The sequence below is a fragment of the Gopherus evgoodei genome, chromosome 21 (assembly GCF_007399415.2).
Source record: "Gopherus evgoodei ecotype Sinaloan lineage chromosome 21, rGopEvg1_v1.p, whole genome shotgun sequence".
NCBI classification, from domain to species: Eukaryota; Metazoa; Chordata; order Testudines; family Testudinidae; genus Gopherus; species Gopherus evgoodei.
The window spans coordinates 1,050,857-1,067,610 of NC_044342.1; the positions used below are offsets into that span (position 1 = coordinate 1,050,857).

At 49.9% G+C, this 16,754-nt stretch overlaps 1 protein-coding gene and 1 pseudogene across 1 annotated transcript; both read right to left on the reverse strand.

Annotated features, from left to right (window-relative positions):
* Window positions 1-4,604: 4,604 nt before the first annotated feature.
* On the reverse strand, window positions 4,605-5,547 carry LOC115638352 (annotated as a pseudogene).
* Window positions 5,548-12,391: 6,844 nt separating this feature from the next.
* On the reverse strand, window positions 12,392-13,109 carry LOC115638184 (olfactory receptor 958-like). Its single transcript, XM_030539752.1, has one exon. The coding sequence runs from the start codon at window positions 13,085-13,087 to the stop codon at window positions 12,392-12,394; it is 696 nt and encodes a 231-aa protein (XP_030395612.1). The 5' UTR covers window positions 13,088-13,109.
* Between the last annotated feature and the right edge of the window lie 3,645 nt (window positions 13,110-16,754).

Sequence of the window (16,754 nt, forward strand, 5' to 3'; positions counted from 1 at the left end):
AAAGGCTGAATGGGCTTCATGGTTGCTGTGCTATGGCGTCTGCCCAGGCAATCCAGGGAAAAGGGCACAAAATGATTGTCTGCCAGTGCGTTCATGGAGGGAGGATTAACTGATGACGTTTACCCATAACCACCCACAACAAATTTTTGGCCCCATCAGGCACTGGGATCTCAACCCAGAATTCCAATGGGTGGTGGAGACTGTGGGAACTATGGGATAGCTATGGGATAGCTACCCACAGTGCAATGCCCCGGAAGTCGATGTTAGCCTCGGTACATGGATGCACACCGCCGTATTAATGTGCTTTGTCTGGCTGCGTGCACTCGACTTTATTCAATATGTTTCCAAAAATCGATTTCTGTAAAACTGGAATAATATCGTAGCATACCCTTAGGAGGTAAAGATTTGTGCATCTGTTAATCAGCTGATACAACCACTGAGCTTCCCCTTTCTTTTGTTTTCTTTCTTGGCTGCCCTGAGGGAGGGGCGGAAAAGCCGAGGGCCCTGAGAAAAAAAATCTTCCCAAGTGAGGTTTTTTCTGGATTGGTGTAGCAGCTCGACACTCACTGGCACAGCGCCTCCTGCTGGTTGCCTCAGGAATTAACTCGATTCCAGCACAGAGCGCTTCTGCTGGCCGATGTCTCTCCTGCCTCAGGACCCCCGTTTCTCTCCCAGACCCCAGTGCCCTATACCTCAGGGTTCTGCCCCCAGCAGTACCCCCCACCCTCTTGGTCTCCCCTCCCAGGGCAACCCCCAACCGTCTATACCCACCTTCTCTCAGTGGCTACTGCCAGGCATCACCTAGCCCCTGCTTGCTGGGGCAGATTGCAGTCTGTAATGGCCACTCATCACTGAGGTTGGACCAGTTGCCTCTGCCTATCCCCAGGCTGCAGCACTGCAGCCCCACTACCTGCTTAGGCCTTAACCAGGCCTCAGCCTGGGAAGTTGCCAGGCTGGAGCTCCCCAGCTATTCTTGCCTTTCCCCAGCCCTGCTCTGCATCACGTACCCTCTGTTCCCAGGCAGCCAAGCCCTTCTCCCTTCAAGCCTGGAGAGTGAGTCCCTGCCTTCTGGCCCTGCAGCTCTATTATAGGGCCCAGCCTGGTCCTGATTGGCTGCCTCCCAGGCTTTTCTTCTTGGCTCTCAGCCCTCTCCAAGGGCTGCGCTTTAACCCTTTCAGGGCCGGAGTGGGGTGACCGCCCTGCTACAATTGGCAAAAGGCCACTTGTGTAGTGGCAGCATTACCAGCCTGGAGTGCCAGTATTAATTCTTGGAGTCCTTGAGGGACCTCACCTTCTGCACTCAAAGTGCCAGAGTGGGGAATCAGGCTTGGAAGCCCCCACTGTCTTTCCCTGGCAGTGGTTGTCTTGTGTACACAACAGGCTCTTTGCTGTGAGGAGCTGGGATTTGTAGTACCAGTCATGAGCATAAGACAGAGTTTCATAACCACAGTCTGTATTCATACCTCAGCTCGGCCATGGAGTTCAGACCACTACAAGCTTCCATACAAGACCAGGGGCGGCTCTAGGCACCAGCAAAACAAGCATGTGCTTGTGGCAGCCCACTTGCAGGGGCGGCAGAGATCCAGCATGGAAGCAGAGAACCAACAGGAGCTCTGGGAGCTGTAGTTCCTTGGTTAGTTTCCTGCCTATAGAGTCAGCTCTGGAGCAGGGGAGGAACTACATTTCCCAGCATTCCCTTGGCCACTACCAACAGGAAAGGAAGGGGGGGACCTTATGCTGCAGCCTGCTGTGTATGGAGAGCTGCACTCTGAAGGATGGGGATACCATAGTTTAACATTCAAAATATAGGACACTCCATGGGGAGGGAGGATAGCCCCCTCCTGCCACTATCCACTCCCTCCAACTGTCCCAACAGAAACCTCAACCCATCTAACCCCCCTGCTCCCTGATCACCCCCTCCTGGTACCCCTGCCCCTAATGCCCCCACAAGACCCCACACCGTATCTAAGCCTCCCTTCTCCCAACTGCCCCCCTCCTGAGACCCCCTCAACTTCCCCCTAGAACCCCACCCCCTACCTGTCCCCTGACAAACCCTTGAGACTCCCATGCCTATCCAACCACTGCCTGTACCCTGACTGCCCCCCAGAACTCCTGACCCATCTATTCCCCCCTTCTCCCTGCCCCTGACTGCCACCACAAACCTCCACCCTGTCCAACCCTCCCTGCTCCCTGTCCCTTGACTGCTCCCAAAACCTCCCACCCCTTCTCCAATCCCTCAGCCTCCTTTCCGTGCCACTTAGACCAGCGTGTCTGGCTCTGCATGCTGCTGTGCTCCCCCACGGAGCCACAGGCCCCCCCTAGCACCCACCTTCCAGATCTGAACACCTCAAAATTCGGGAGTGCTCAAGCTCAGTTTGGGCAGCTGTTACTTCATTTCTCCCAAATCAAATATACTGATCCACTGTAACTTGCTGTAGAAAAAGTAGGATAAAATTGAGCAAGAAATGCTTCCCAGTGGTTATTAGGACTGGAATTGCTATTTTCAACAGCCATTGCCTTTTTGTTTGTTTATTTGTTTACAAGGAAGACAGTGATATTGCATTGGCAAATTCCCCATAGAAAGTGGAACAAAAGAATAATAAAGGCACCTCAGCTTTTCCTCATTTATGGAGGACAGCCTTATAGTATGCATCCAGATATCCTCCAATTACACACGCTGAAAATTGTTCCACTTTACTGCTGTTCTGTAACCATATGGGAACCAATCCTGTCTGTGTTCTGTGCACATCCAAAATTCCTGCTGAATGACCCACCCTGTGAATGAGTTACCAGTGATGCAGGGCTGCGGCGGAAGGAGTGTGCAGGTGTGAGGGGGGAGCCCAGGGCTGGGGCAGCAGGGGGTGTGGGTGGGCGGGGAAAACCCAGGACTGGGGCAGCAAGGGAGTGTGGCAAGGAGCCAAGGGCTGGGACAGGGGGCAGCCAAAATTTTTTTTTGCTTAGGGTGGCAAAAAACCTAGAGCCGGCCCTGGACAAGACCTTACCTGGTATATGGTTTTGCACAATGACATTGTATGCAACCAGTTGATTCAATTGCCTATTTTGGGGGTTCAGACCTCCTGTCATCCTGTTAGGTGTCTGGACCCTCCAATCCCCTCCCCACCCCACTCTTACCATTAGACCCCACACCCCTTCCAGCTCTGGGGATCAATTACAGGAGGATTCCCAGCTCCTCCCCTGATCTAACCCAGTAAATCCCACTACCTTCTCACAGCATCTAATACAACTAGGGTTGCCAACCCTCCCGGTCTGGCCAGGAGTCTCCCAGAATTGGGCTGTATCTCCCCTAGGCGATAAAGCCAATCTGGGAGATTTTAGGCCACTAAAAGTCCGGTGGCATATAGGATCTAAGGCAGGCTCCCTGCCTGCCCTGGCTCCTTGTGGCTCTTTGAAGTGGCAGCATGTCTGGCTCCTAGGTGCAGGGGCGGCCAGGGCCAGGGGGGTCTCTGCACGCTGCCCCCACACCCCGCCCCAAGTGCCAACTCTTCAGCTCTCGTTGGCTGGAAACAGGGAACTTCAGCCAGTGGGAGATGTGGGGGCAGTGCCTGCAGGCATGAGCAGTGTGCAGAGCCCTCCTGGCCCCCTGCCCAGCAGCCACAAGGATGTGCTGTTTGCTCCCGGGAATCAGGCCAAGCCAGGGCAGTCAGGGAGCCTGCCTTAACTCCATTGCATTGCTGACCAGGAGCTGTCCAATGTAAGCACTGCCTGGAGACCTCACCCCGCAAGCCCTCCTTGCTCCAAGCCCCTGCCCCAGCCCCGAGCCCCCTCCTGCACTCCAACCCCTCATCCCTGTCCTCACCCCAGAGCCCGCAACCCCCGCCAGAGCTCACAACTCCGCTGCACCCCAACCTCCAGCCCTGTCCCAGAGCCCCCTCTCACACACCTAACCCCTCAACCTCACCCCCCAGACCAGAGCCCTCACCTCCCCTGCACCCCAACTGCCTGCCCTGGCCCAGAGCCCCCTCCCATACACCTAACCCTTCGACCCCACCCCCCAACCCCAAATCCAAACCCCAACGCCCTGCCCAAGGCCAGAGCCTCCTCCCACAGAACTAACCTCTCAACCTCAACCCTCAGACCAAAGCCCACACCTCCCCTGCACCCCAAACTCCTGCCCTGGCCCAGAGCCCCTTCCCACACACCTAACCTCTCAACCCCATCCCCCAACCCAGAGTCCACACCCCAATATGCTGCCCCAGCCCAGATCCCCTTCCCACACACCTAACCTCTCAACCCCATCCCCCAACCCAGAGTCCACACCCCAATATGCTGCCCCAGCCCAGATCCCCCTCCCACACATCTAACCCTTCGACCACACTCTCTAGCCCAGAGTCCACACCCTAACCCCCTGCCCCAGCCGAGAACCACCTCCCACACACCTAGCCTGCTCCCAAGCATAGTAGCCTGCTCCTGTCCCAGAGTCAGGGGCAGAAATGAAAAATCTGTACTTTCAGCCCTTTCTGCTCCAAGCCACTGACATCAGCTCCCCCACCGAACAGAGGCAGAACAGGGGAGTCCTGACTTCTGTTTCCAAGTCCCTCTCTCCCTGGCCAGTTCTCAGGCAGTTCCTGCTGAAAGCAGAAAAATCATAGCTCAGGGCCCGGCAGTTTCCTGCCCCCCAGTCTCATCAGGGCATCTTTCAACTCCTTGTTCCTCAGCGTGTAGATGAGGGGGTTGAGGAGCGGGATCACTGTGGTGTAGAATACAGCGACCACACCATCCAGTGGGTGCCAGGATCCTGGCTTCAGGTAGATGAAGAGCCCAGCCACATAGTAGGTCACCACCACGGTGACATGAGCCACGCAGGTGGCGAAGGCCCGGTGCCTGCCCTTGGCCGAGTGAATCCTCAGGATGGCAGAGAGGATGTAGACATAGGACATCAGGATCAGAAGGAAGCAGGTGAGGGCCAGGAAGCCAATGTCCACAAATGTCACCAGCTCGTTGAGCGCTGTGTCCCCTCAGGCCAGCTTCGGCACAGCTCGGATATACAGAGGATGTATATAGCACTCTGTTCTCTTGGCCATACGGCAGCTGGAAGGTCAGCATGGTCTGTGTGGTGGAGTGCAGGGAGCCCCCTAACCAGGTCACTACTGCCAGGCACAGGCAGGTTCTGTGGTTCATAATGATGCTGTAGTGCAGTGGCTTGCAGATGGCCAGGAAGCGGTCACAGGCCATAACCGTGTAGAGGAAGCACTCGGTGCAGCCAAGGAAGTGGAAGAAGAAGAGCTGTGCCACGCAGTCCTGGAAGGAGATGGCCACGCCACCCGGCAGGAAACCGGCCTCCATCTTGGGAACCACCACTGAGGAGACTGTCATGTCCAGGAAGGACAAGTAGCAGAGGAACCAGTACATAAGCTTGTGCAGCCGGCGCTCCCCGGCCACCGCTAGCCATATGAGCAGGTTCCCGCACAGCGTCAACAGGTAGATGATGAGGAAGAAGAGGAACAAGGGAATCCACAGCTCTGGGGGATATGGGAGCCCCACCAGGATGAAATGGGTCAGCTGAGATCGCTTCCCACACTCCATTCACTCGGTCTGTGTCCCTGAAGGTGAACCCGGGGTGTTAATGATTAATGAGCAGAGAAGCAATGGATGATCTTTGCTGGGGCATTTGGGACAAGATTCACTCCTGTGCCAGGGGAAGAATTGAATCCAGAAGCCTTGACTCTCCATCTCTCCATCTATGCTCTACCCCACTAGGCCCTGCTCAACTCCAAGAGCTGGGACCTTAACTCTGGAGTCCTGGCAACCAACTGCCCTTGCTCTAACCTTCTGGACCCCACTTACCTCCCAGAGGTGGAAATACAACCTAGGACACCTGACTCACATCCCCTCCCCACTCCTTACCTCTCACTCAACACCCAGAGCTGTGAAAATAATCCAGAAGCCCCAGTCCACCCCCAATCTTCCCCACTAGACTCCATTCCATTCCCAGGGATGGGGATACAACCCTACAATCCAAGAGTCCTGATCCGAGTGTCCCCTCCCCATCTTCTAACTCCCTGCAGCCCACACGTGACAAGAGGAAGTCCTTCTAAAACCCCCACCTCGGGACTTTGGTGTCTAGTCCTCATGCTGGGCCAACTGCACAGGTGTGGATTTCAACCAGGGTGCTCCGAACATCAGATGGTGATAAAACTTCCTACTTTTGGGTCAAACTCAACTTCTAAGTGACTTGGAATAGGAAAAAAAGCCCTCTCTGGAAAGTCAATACTGGAACTGCCCCCTGCAGAGGTTTTTGCACCTTCCCCTGATGTTGCCAGTTCAGGCCATCATCAAGGAGCAAGTGGCTGTTCTGTGGCATGAAGGACTCACTTGCCATGGGGAATGGGAATTTTCACCAGCTAGGGACCTGGCCCTGTAGTGAGGAAGAGCAGCAGAGAGAGACTGAAACAGGTGACAGAGCAGTCCTGCAGCTGCCCCTCTGGATACAGTTACCTGGAGTGTGTTGCAGCTGGGATGCATGATTCGGTCTTCAAGCAGGTCCTATTTGCTCTCTTCCATGCTCTGAGATCTCCTTTAAATCCCCCCCAATCAAACATTTCACACAGGAGGTGGCATTGGCTCTAGGGTGATGCTAGCCCCAAACAGGCAGGGACTCGGGGTAAATGTCCTTTATAGGAGATCATCCCGGACTTGCCGGCTGCAGACTCCATGAACTTGCCTTTCACGGTGGGAGACTGAGCTGGGTGGGTCCTGTTAAATTTTGCCCTCAGCTCTGTTGTGTCCCTTCTCTCTGCAGCTTCTTTTAATCTGGCGTCCCTCCTGCACTAGTCTCTGTGCTCTCTCCTCTTCCCCCTCGGGTACTTCTCTCCCACCAGTGCCACTTGTATTAAACTGTTGACATTTTCTGTATTTTCAAGCAAGGAATGAGGTCCCCCATGGGCAAACCCCAATGGGCATCATTAGAAATGGTGTTTGGGGCAAAAATGAAGGCAACAGAGCATTGACTTAGCTGTTAAAGGAGACCATGGATCTTAAAAGAATGGCCCAATGTGGGACATCAGGGACTGGGGTATGGGCTCAGTTGGGGGCACGCTCCCCTACCAGTCAGTGCTGTCTCCCGTGCTCCAGAATGGCACTAGGGGGTGCTTTGTTTTATGTAATGGGATGAGGGGGATCAGCAGGGGTTGCTCTCCCCTCCAAATCTGTTCTGAACCCAGGGTGGCATTAGGGGGAACCACCTTGGGTTTGGAACAGACTTGGAGGGAAAGGGGTTGGAACGGGGGCGGGGAAGGGGTAGGAAAAGGTGGGGTGGGACAGAGCCTCATGGAAGGAGTGGAGTGGGAGCGGGGCCGGGGCAGAGCCGGGGCTTTTGTATCTTTATATGTAAAGGTGTCAGTGATGCGGCCCTCAGGCCAATGGACTAGTCCTTGTGTGGTCCTCGTGGTGATTTGAGTTGGAGACCCCTGCCCTAGACTTTAGTAAGGCTTTTGATACAGTCTTGCATGACCTCTCATGAACAAACCAGGGAAATAAAACCTACATAGAGCTACTATAATGTAGGTGCATAACTAGTTGGACAACAATTCCCAGAGAGGAATTATCACTGGTTCACAGTAAGGTTGGAAGGGCATAATAAGTCAGTTCTGGGTTTGGTTCTGTTCAATAGCTTCATCAACTATTTAGATCGTGGCACAGAGAGTATACTTACAGGGTTTGTGGATGATACCAAGCTGGGAGGGGTTTGGAGGACAGGATTATAATTCAAAATGATCTGTACAAATTGGATAAATGGTCTGAAGTAAATAGCATGAAATTCAATAAGGACAAATGCAAATTACTCTATTTAGGATGGAACAATCAGTTACACACTTATAAAATGGGAAATGACTGCCTAGGAAGAACAGGAGTACTTGTGGCACCTTAGAGACTAAAAAATTATTTGAGCATAAGCTTTCGTGGGCTACAGCGCACTTCATCGGATGCGTAGAATGGAACATATAATAAGATTATATATATATACATACAGAGAAGATGCCATACCAGCTCTAAGAGGCTACTTAATTAAAATGACCTGTTATCAGCAGGAAAAAAACTTTTGTACTGATAATCAAAATGATCAATTACAGACTGTTGACAAGAGGTGTAAGGATAGTTATCCTATGGAAAAAGATTCAAGTAGTGTAATGAGAGTGAAATAACAGAACGCCACTACCCGTCACCTTCAGCCTCCAACTAAAACCTCTCCAGCGCATCATCAAAGATCTACAACCTATCCTGAAAGACGATCCCTCACTCTCACAGATCTTAGGAGACAGGCCAGTCCTCGCTTACAGACAGCCTCCCTACCTGAAGCAAATACTCACCAGCAACCACACACCTCACAACAAAAACACTAACTCAGGAACCTATCCTTGCAACAAAGCCCAATGCCAACTCTGTCCACATATCTATCCAAGTGACACCATCATGGACCTAATCACATCAGCCATGCCATTCACCTGCACATCTACTAATGTGATATATGCCATCATGTGCCAGCAATGCCCCTCTGCCATGTACATTGGCCAAACCGGACAGTCTCTATGTAAAAGAATATATGGACACAAACCTGACATCAGGAATCATAACACTCAAAAACCAACAGGAGAACACTTCAATCTCTCTGGCCACTCAGTAACAGACCTGAAGGTGACAATTTTTCAACAGAAAGACTTCAAAAACAGACTCCAAGGAGAAACTGCTGAGCTTGATTGATTTGCAAATTAGATACCATTAACTCTGGCTTGAATAGAGACTGGGAACAGCTGAGTCATTACACTACTTGAATCTATTTCCTTATGATAACTATCCTTAACCTCTTGTCAACTGTCTGGAGGGGGGGTGAAATGGGGCAGGAAGAAGCGGGGTCAGGGTGGAGCAGGGGAAGAGTCAGGGCAGGGTTAAGGCCTTGGGGGAAGGGGTGGAGTGGGAGTGGGAGTTGGGGCAGGGGTGGGGCCTAGGGCAGAGCCAGGGGTTGAGCACCCTCCGGCACTTTTGAAAGTCGGCACCAATGGGACTCCAGACAACCTGTGTCACTTGCACTCTGCTTGCTTTGGCTTCCCATCTGTAAAATGAGATTAGTGCCACTTCCTTTAGACTGTTTAGATCATGAGCACTTTAGGACAAGGACTGACTGCACAGTGCCTGCCACAGAGGAGGCAGATCCCCAACTGGTGTGAACCTGCCTCAGCTCCATGGAAGTCAATGGTTCAGATCTCCAACTGGTGTGAATTAAAGTCAGTGGGGATATGTCAGTTTATACCAGTCAGGGGCTGGTCATATGGCCATATCGATATGTAGTGAGATTTCTATAACTTTCTGGCCCAGTAGCATTAATTTCCTTGGTGCTCAGTTCATTGTGTGTCAATTTAACCAATTTTTCAGTTGTAGAGGTTCACGTTTCCATCTAGTGGGTGATGTTTTCCCCAGCGCAGGTCCATTGAAAACCCAATTTTCCATCAAAGAAAAGCTTCAAGGGATCATTTATTACTAGTCCATAATAATGATGGTAGTGACTGGCTTTTATATAACTCAAGATGTTCTCATCTGTACCTCTGTCAGATCCTTTTTTGAAATCTAAAAAGCTCTTGGCCTCAGTATCTTGTGGCCTTGAGTTTGTCAGACTAAATGTGCAGTTTAGGGCTTAAGTGGTAAGTAACCGGTGAGCAGACCATCTGCACCCCCTGGTGAACTTCCTATCACGTTTGTACTTTAGGGTAGGAATTTCAAAGGCACCTCCCAGGAGATAAATGTCTAATTGCCCTAGACTTTTGTCTTCCTTTTGGAAATTCCAGCCTTAAAATCCAACTATTTTCATTTCATATTTTTACTGTTCTCTTAAATTTCACTTGTTCTCTGCCAGTCTTATAAATGGGCCCAGTCCTCTCTAGACACTGAGTTCCAGATTTATTCTTCATTGGAACACCTAGAAAAAGCACACAAAGCTTAGAGGCAGCGAAGAGTCCTGTGGCACCTTATAGACTAACAGACGTATTGGAGCATGAGCTTTCGTGGGTGAACACCTTCTTCGTCAGATAGAAAACTTAGAGACAAGTTCCAATCAAACAACAGCTGAGGGTAGGAAACAAGAAAAACAAAGTTTTATTCACAGTTTTAATTCCCACTCCGTAGTACTCAAACTTCAAGCACAACCACATGCAGAAGACACACTACATAAGCAGCACAAATCCCAAACACATTGTGTGTAATGAGTGTAGAGTTCTCACATTACTTAAATCTTCTATTAGCATTTTCATTCCTTTTTTTTACTTATTTCTCTTTCTAGCTCTACCTAAGTAGAGGGTGAATTTTTAAAAAACATCTAATTGTCTTAGGAGAGTAGGTCCCATTTTCAAAAGCCATTAAGCTGCCCAGTTCTCACTGAAATTCCATGGGACAAAGGCCAGATTTTCACAGGTATATCACCATCTACAGGTGCAGATAGGCATATAGTGGGATTTTCAAATGGCCTTGGAGTTTAGGTCCAGATTATTGTCACAGTTTAGAGCAACTACACTGGTATTTCTCTGTAGTGGTCCAGCAGAGGCACATCTCTAAGCAGGCTTTCAGCTCCCTACCTTCCTTGGGAGGAGACCCATGTCTCTTTCCCTCCTGACTGGGGCATTTCCAGGCTTAACAGTTCCCTTCACTGCATTATTCCCTAAAAAGCCATCCTGCCTAAGCAGCCCTGCTTTGCTGCTCCCCTCTGGGTGGTGGTAATAGTTCTTATCACACAGTTCTTCCTAAGCAAGCGTATTTTATTCTTAAGGTAAAAGCAACACAGAGATATCACTAAAAACTATAAAAGAACCTACATGCATAGTAATAAGCTTAGCAGAGATCAGCCCAACTCCAACATGGGCTCTGTCGGGGGATTAGTCCATCAAACTGCACAGCCGGGTCTCTTCCGTGGTTACCAGCTCATAACAGCCTCAGCTCAGAACTAGCTCCAGCACAGCAAGTTTAGTCCATTCTTTATGCAGGATGGGGGTTTTGATCTGGAGTTTCCAGGAGCAGGTAATCCATAGAGAATTTTTTTTTTCTTCATGCAACATAGCTTTGAAAGACCTCCAAAGTACCCCCAGGGCCCCTTCACATGTGCTGTCCCAAACAGTTCTTGAAGTTCCTCACATTTCCCCAAGATTCCATTCATCAGTCTCCTAGAAAAGTTACATTCAGTCCACAAGAACACATGCACAATTGTATTTGTAATACAACAGACCCCAAGGGATTAAACTTAACTCAATAAGGTTTATCCAGGAAATTGCCGTATCTGTCACACCTTTAAGAATCTGGTGCTGGACATCTAACTCTCATTGATTTCTATGAGCAAATCTTTTGAAAATCCCACTAGGTGCCTATCTTTAAAAATCTGCCATAAGGTCTAGCTTTATGAAAGAGTTTAGTAAATTCCACTAGGCACATAGAGCTTTTAAATAGGTTAGGTGTTTAACTTCTATGGAAAGTAACTGGTTGTCTGGTGCCTGACTGACTCAAGGTGTTCTTAGGAACCTTATTAGGTGACTAAAAAATGCCTTTGAAAATCTGGTCCTCAGACACATACTTCCCACAGCTTTTCAGAGAGAATAAGACTCCTAAATGCCTCCATCACTTTTGAAACTGGGAGTTAGTCTCCTAAATCGCTTAGGTGGTTTTGCAAATTTTACCACAAATACATTGATCTTTAGGGCATGGTGAAAAATCCAATGGTTCTCCCAGGAATTTTAGGTAGCTACCTAGGGCAGGTGCTCCGTGAGCTGTGGCTCATACCAGAAGATGAAGGGAATTGTTTTCCTTCCCTTTTGCATTTGCAGAAGATGCTGCACTTGCTTCTGAAGATCTGTGTAACAAAGCTGAGATTTACATCGTCTTCTACAAAATTTGGCACTCCAGTTCCTTTTAATTTTGATGTAGACTGAGTATGCTGGTCCCTTAGACAGCTTTGAAAATGTCAGCCTTACAGTGTGTTAAAAAGCAGGAAGGGATTTTTAGGAGCATTTCTATGATTTGTAGAACTCCAGATAGATAGATGGGGCTGTGTGGGGATGGGGAGAGACACAGAGGTTCACAAAAGCCATGGAGCAAGCATGCAGATGTATTTGTAGATGTATTTCCATTCAGACTCACGAGTGATTCCCACAGCTGCTACACATCAACATGCAGGCATTTGACCCCCTCTCAGTTTTTTCAGAGCTGCCTTCACCTCCTTGTTCCTCAGCGTATAGATAGCCGGGTTCAGCATGGGCGTGACCACATCGCCGACGATCTGCACAGCAGTCATCAGCACTTTGCTTAGGTGGGGCTGAGTGTAGACCAGGGCACAGGGACCAAAGAACAGCATCACCACCACTAGATGAGAGGTGCAAGTGGAGGCTGCTTTGTGCCACCCTTAGGCCGAATTCATATTCAAGACAGAATAGATGATCCTGATGTAGAATGTGAGAATGAGGAGGAAGCAAGTTATGGGTACCAGACCAGTGCTTGTCAAGGTCACGGTCTCAATGATGTACGTGTCTGCACAGGCCAGCTTGACCACCGGGAAGATGGCACAGAAGAAAAAGTCCACCACATTGGATCCACAGTAGGGCAGCGTAAAGCTCAGGCTGGTGAGAATGGTGGCATGGAAGGAGCTGGTGATCCAGGTGTCAGCGGCCAAAAGAGTGCAAATCTTCTGGTTCATGATGAGCCGGTAGCGCAGTGGGTGGCAGATGGCCACGTACCGGTCATAGGCCATGATGGTGTAGAGCAGGCACTCGGTGCTGCCCAGGAAGTGGTAGAAGAAGACCTGGGATATGCACCCACCTAGTGAGATGACCCTACTCTGAAACCAAAGGTTGGTCAGCATTTTGGGAGTACTGATGGAGAAAAATCCAATGTCCAGCAGGGAGAGATTGCAGAGGAAGAAATACATGGGGTTGTGCAAGCGGGGGTCAGCGAGGATGGCTGAGAAGATGAGCAGGTTGGCCAGCAGTGTGCAGAGGTAGAAGGCTAAGAAGGTGATGAAGAGGATGGTCTGGAGGCTGTTGGCATCAGGGATCCCTGAGAGGATGAAATGAGTCACCACAGTGTGGTTGACCAGCCTCATGTGGGACTCATTCCTGGGTAGGGGAGAGAAATAATGTCAGTGAGTTACTGAAACAAAAAGACCTATTGTCACATAGCTGCAATGGTCACTCTTCCTTCCACTGCCCCCATTATTCACTGCCATTGAGAGCGGTGTATATTTCTGTCACTGGATTGCCAGTTGGGGTCATGGCCTCACTGGTCTGGCGCTGATCATAGAGAGAGAAAATGTCTGCCCTGACGATCTTACTGTCCAGAGACAAAGAGACAATGGGGACGTCTATTCTATTCTATTCATGTTGTTCTCTTCTCTCCTCACCTACTCCAATTTCTTCACTTCTATTCTATCTAGGCCCTTACCCCCCCTCTCACCACAGTACCTCAGAGCCTTGCGTTTGTGGCTAGCGTTTCTCACTAGTAGTTTTTTCTCTCTCAGCTCTGAATGACCTCAGCTTTGTTAGAGCTGTGAGTTGTTTGGGGCTATTTATCAGACTAGAGAGAGAAGGAAATGGAAAGAAGGAGAAGGGGAAGAACCACAGCCAGAGGTGGTGGAGCTACGGGTGCTGGCAATTCGGCAGCACCCCCTGGCTTGATGTGGTTTTTATCATATCCAGGGTTCACAGTTTGGTTCAATGGCACTCAGCACCCTCACTACACAAATTGTTCCAGGGCCCCTAGACACAGCTTGTCATCACTGTGCAGTGAACAGCAGGCTGGGCTCTCTAGATGGGACAGGGGCTTTTAAAAGATCAGATTTGAAGGACAACAACGAAGTGTCTATTTGCATTTTTCCAGGGAGTTTCCCAGGCAGGACAGTCATGGGAAGCAGAGATACTGGACGGTTCAGGTTATGACAGTTGGAGAAAGGAAGATAAATGATACAGAGACAGGCAGGAAGGTACTGCACAGGTTTGGATCGCTGGACGGCTGGATCGATTTCTCTCTAAAGAAAATATTTGGCTGACACCTTCATCGGCATGAGGTAGAGACAGGCAGAGAAGAACTTTACCAAAGCAGGGGCCTTACACTGGCTGCACTGGGAGAGGCCGCTCCAGCTGATGGGGATTCTCCCTTTCTGTCTCCTGGTCGTGACTCCTCTCTAGAACCATCCAGCTTTCTTATCCCAAACGGCCCATCGCCCAGGAGAGGTGCACAGCCTGGGTGCTTGGTATCCAACCAGGAGACCTAATCTGCACCATATCACCCCACGCTGCTGCAGACCCCACAGCTTTCTCACAGCTTCCAGCCTCCTTACAGCTCTCCCTGGTCTTTAAATCTCCTTTAGGCCCTTCAGGACCAGGACCCTAAATCTCCGTAAGGCTCCTGGTCTGAGACCTTGGTTGAGTCTCCAATTAACGGAGATTGGGCATCATTTCAGCTAATGCTCATGGCCCTCTGGGACTGGCCCTCAGGCAGCCTCAATAAGAGTAGTGCCATAGAACTGAATTGGCCAGATCCCCACCTACACCAAGGTCCAGATTCAAGTCTTGCTCCCCTTGACCTGACTCCTGAGCAATTCCATTGGATTCCCTGGGGCTCCTTCCCCTCCCAGCCTGGCACCTAGTGTAAATCAGGAGTAACACTACTGGAATCATGGGAGCAGTGTATATTTCCAGCAGCTGAGAATCTGGCCCAGCCATTGGAGGGGGGATGGGATGGGACATTCATGCTTGTCGAGTCTCTCCGGTTCTGTGACACAAGCCAACAAATTCCCCCCAGTGATGTGAAATAGGAGTAAACTGGGTCGGAGGTTCAGCTAGGGGGCTCTGCATCCAGCACAGCTTTCTCCTGGGGTTGTATGTCCTGCTGTTCTCCTGCCCCCATCTCTGTGTCTCTGTGCACATAGGGATGTATTCATGCAGTGGTGTGGTTATGTGTGAGGGTGAAATTCACCCCTGTATAGATGGAGGACAGCCTACGTCCCTGCGCACGACTTCACATCATGTTTTGCAAGATACCAGAGACTCCAAGAAGAGCATTGAGTCGTTTGGGGCAGTATAATAGCTCCCAGCAACTCCAGCTCGATCCTGGCACTGTTGTCCTGGATGCCGCTCAGACACAGGGTGAGACAGATCCTGCCTGTCAGAGCTCACTAGCTAACCAAACACAGTGAGAATTATCAGCTGCATGTTACAAGGGGAAACTGAGGCACAGAGATTTTCAGGGTGGGATTTTCAAAGGAGCCAGTCTCCCACAACACATTCCAGTTCACTGGGCATTGGACTCCCAATTCCTACTGTCTGGATGAAACTCTCAATCGGATTGAATTGTCTAAGGTGAGAAAGGGAGGTTGTGGAAGAGCTGGGAATCTGGTCCAGAGTTCCTGGGTTCCAGCCTGAGCACTGGCTGTAACAACCTTCTTTTTTCATGGGGATGACCCTCGCTCTGCGTCTCTCTAAGCCTCAGGCCTGTTCTCTTACCCTCCCCTCTGTGCAGTCAGGTTTCAGGAGTCAGGGCCTTTAGAGCATTAGGGCTGATTTCACTGAATCAAAGCTGCTTCTTTACTAGCCAAGAAATTGGAATAATAGACCTGCGCCTGGTCTCGGACCTCTACTGTGCATCTGCACTAAGGGGTCAGGAGTGGTTATCTAAATAGGTGTGAAGTACTTTAATGTGGAGATATTCACAGACCTGACACAGAAAGGGATGTGAGAGACACAGGGCTAGATTAGGAGGGGTTCCAGCAATGATCTCATTGTCCTAGCACCGTAGTTATAATAAGGTCCCGTGTGATTCCTGTAATCTCTTTCACTTCCTGCTCTTTCTCTGGGGGGCATCTTCCTTGGGAGACAGAATGCAGGGGCAGAAGCAGACATGATAATTAATCTCTGTAGATGTGTTATCCCCAACCCAGGCATAACATCCCATGGGGCTCAATGGCCGTTGAGGTTAATTAAAATGTTGACATTTCTAACGAGTTCCCAGGCTGAGCCCTCTCACTGCTCTGAAGACCAGGCTCAGAGGTTACACTTGGCCTTCATGAGCTGAGTTCCGTATGTTGTTGCCATGAACACCAGAACCAGAACTGCCTTTGAGTATTTTAGTTTGTATTATCACTATTTTTATCATTGGTATTATGGTACGATCTACAGTCTGGACCTGAGACGTAGGCTGCTTTGTGCCACAACCTGAAGACACATGTCTGAATGTGATACACCTTTAATAGCTGAGAGTGACAAAGGATTTAATTAGCTACATATAAGATATGGGGAAACTGAGTCACAAAGCAATTTAGTGAGTTACTGAAGGGCAAACAGAAACTCTTCTACAGAGACTGTACTGGGACCGAGACCTCCTGTGTCCCAGGTCTTTGTTTTACCCACAAGATAATGGTTTGCCAATAATTCCCATGGGCTCTCTTCCTTCCACCCCTTAAATTGACTTTTTACTTTGCTATCTGGTCACACTAGTTGAGTTGATACAGTTCTCAGTTACAAAATACTATAGCCATCTTCTCGCCCTCCTTCTCCCTTTATGGCTGCCCCGTGCCCATAGCTTGAAGGTAAAGAGAACTTTCCCACTGTCCAACATCAGCTACAGCAGTTTTTAAAATCAATGTGCACAATTTCTGCACTGAACTTGCATTCCAGGTTTTCATTTCTCAGGCAGGATAGTCTGGATTTGTGGCTGTGTGGAGACTGGTTCCCTGGAGAAACAACAGAGAAATTTCAGGACAAACCCTCAAAATG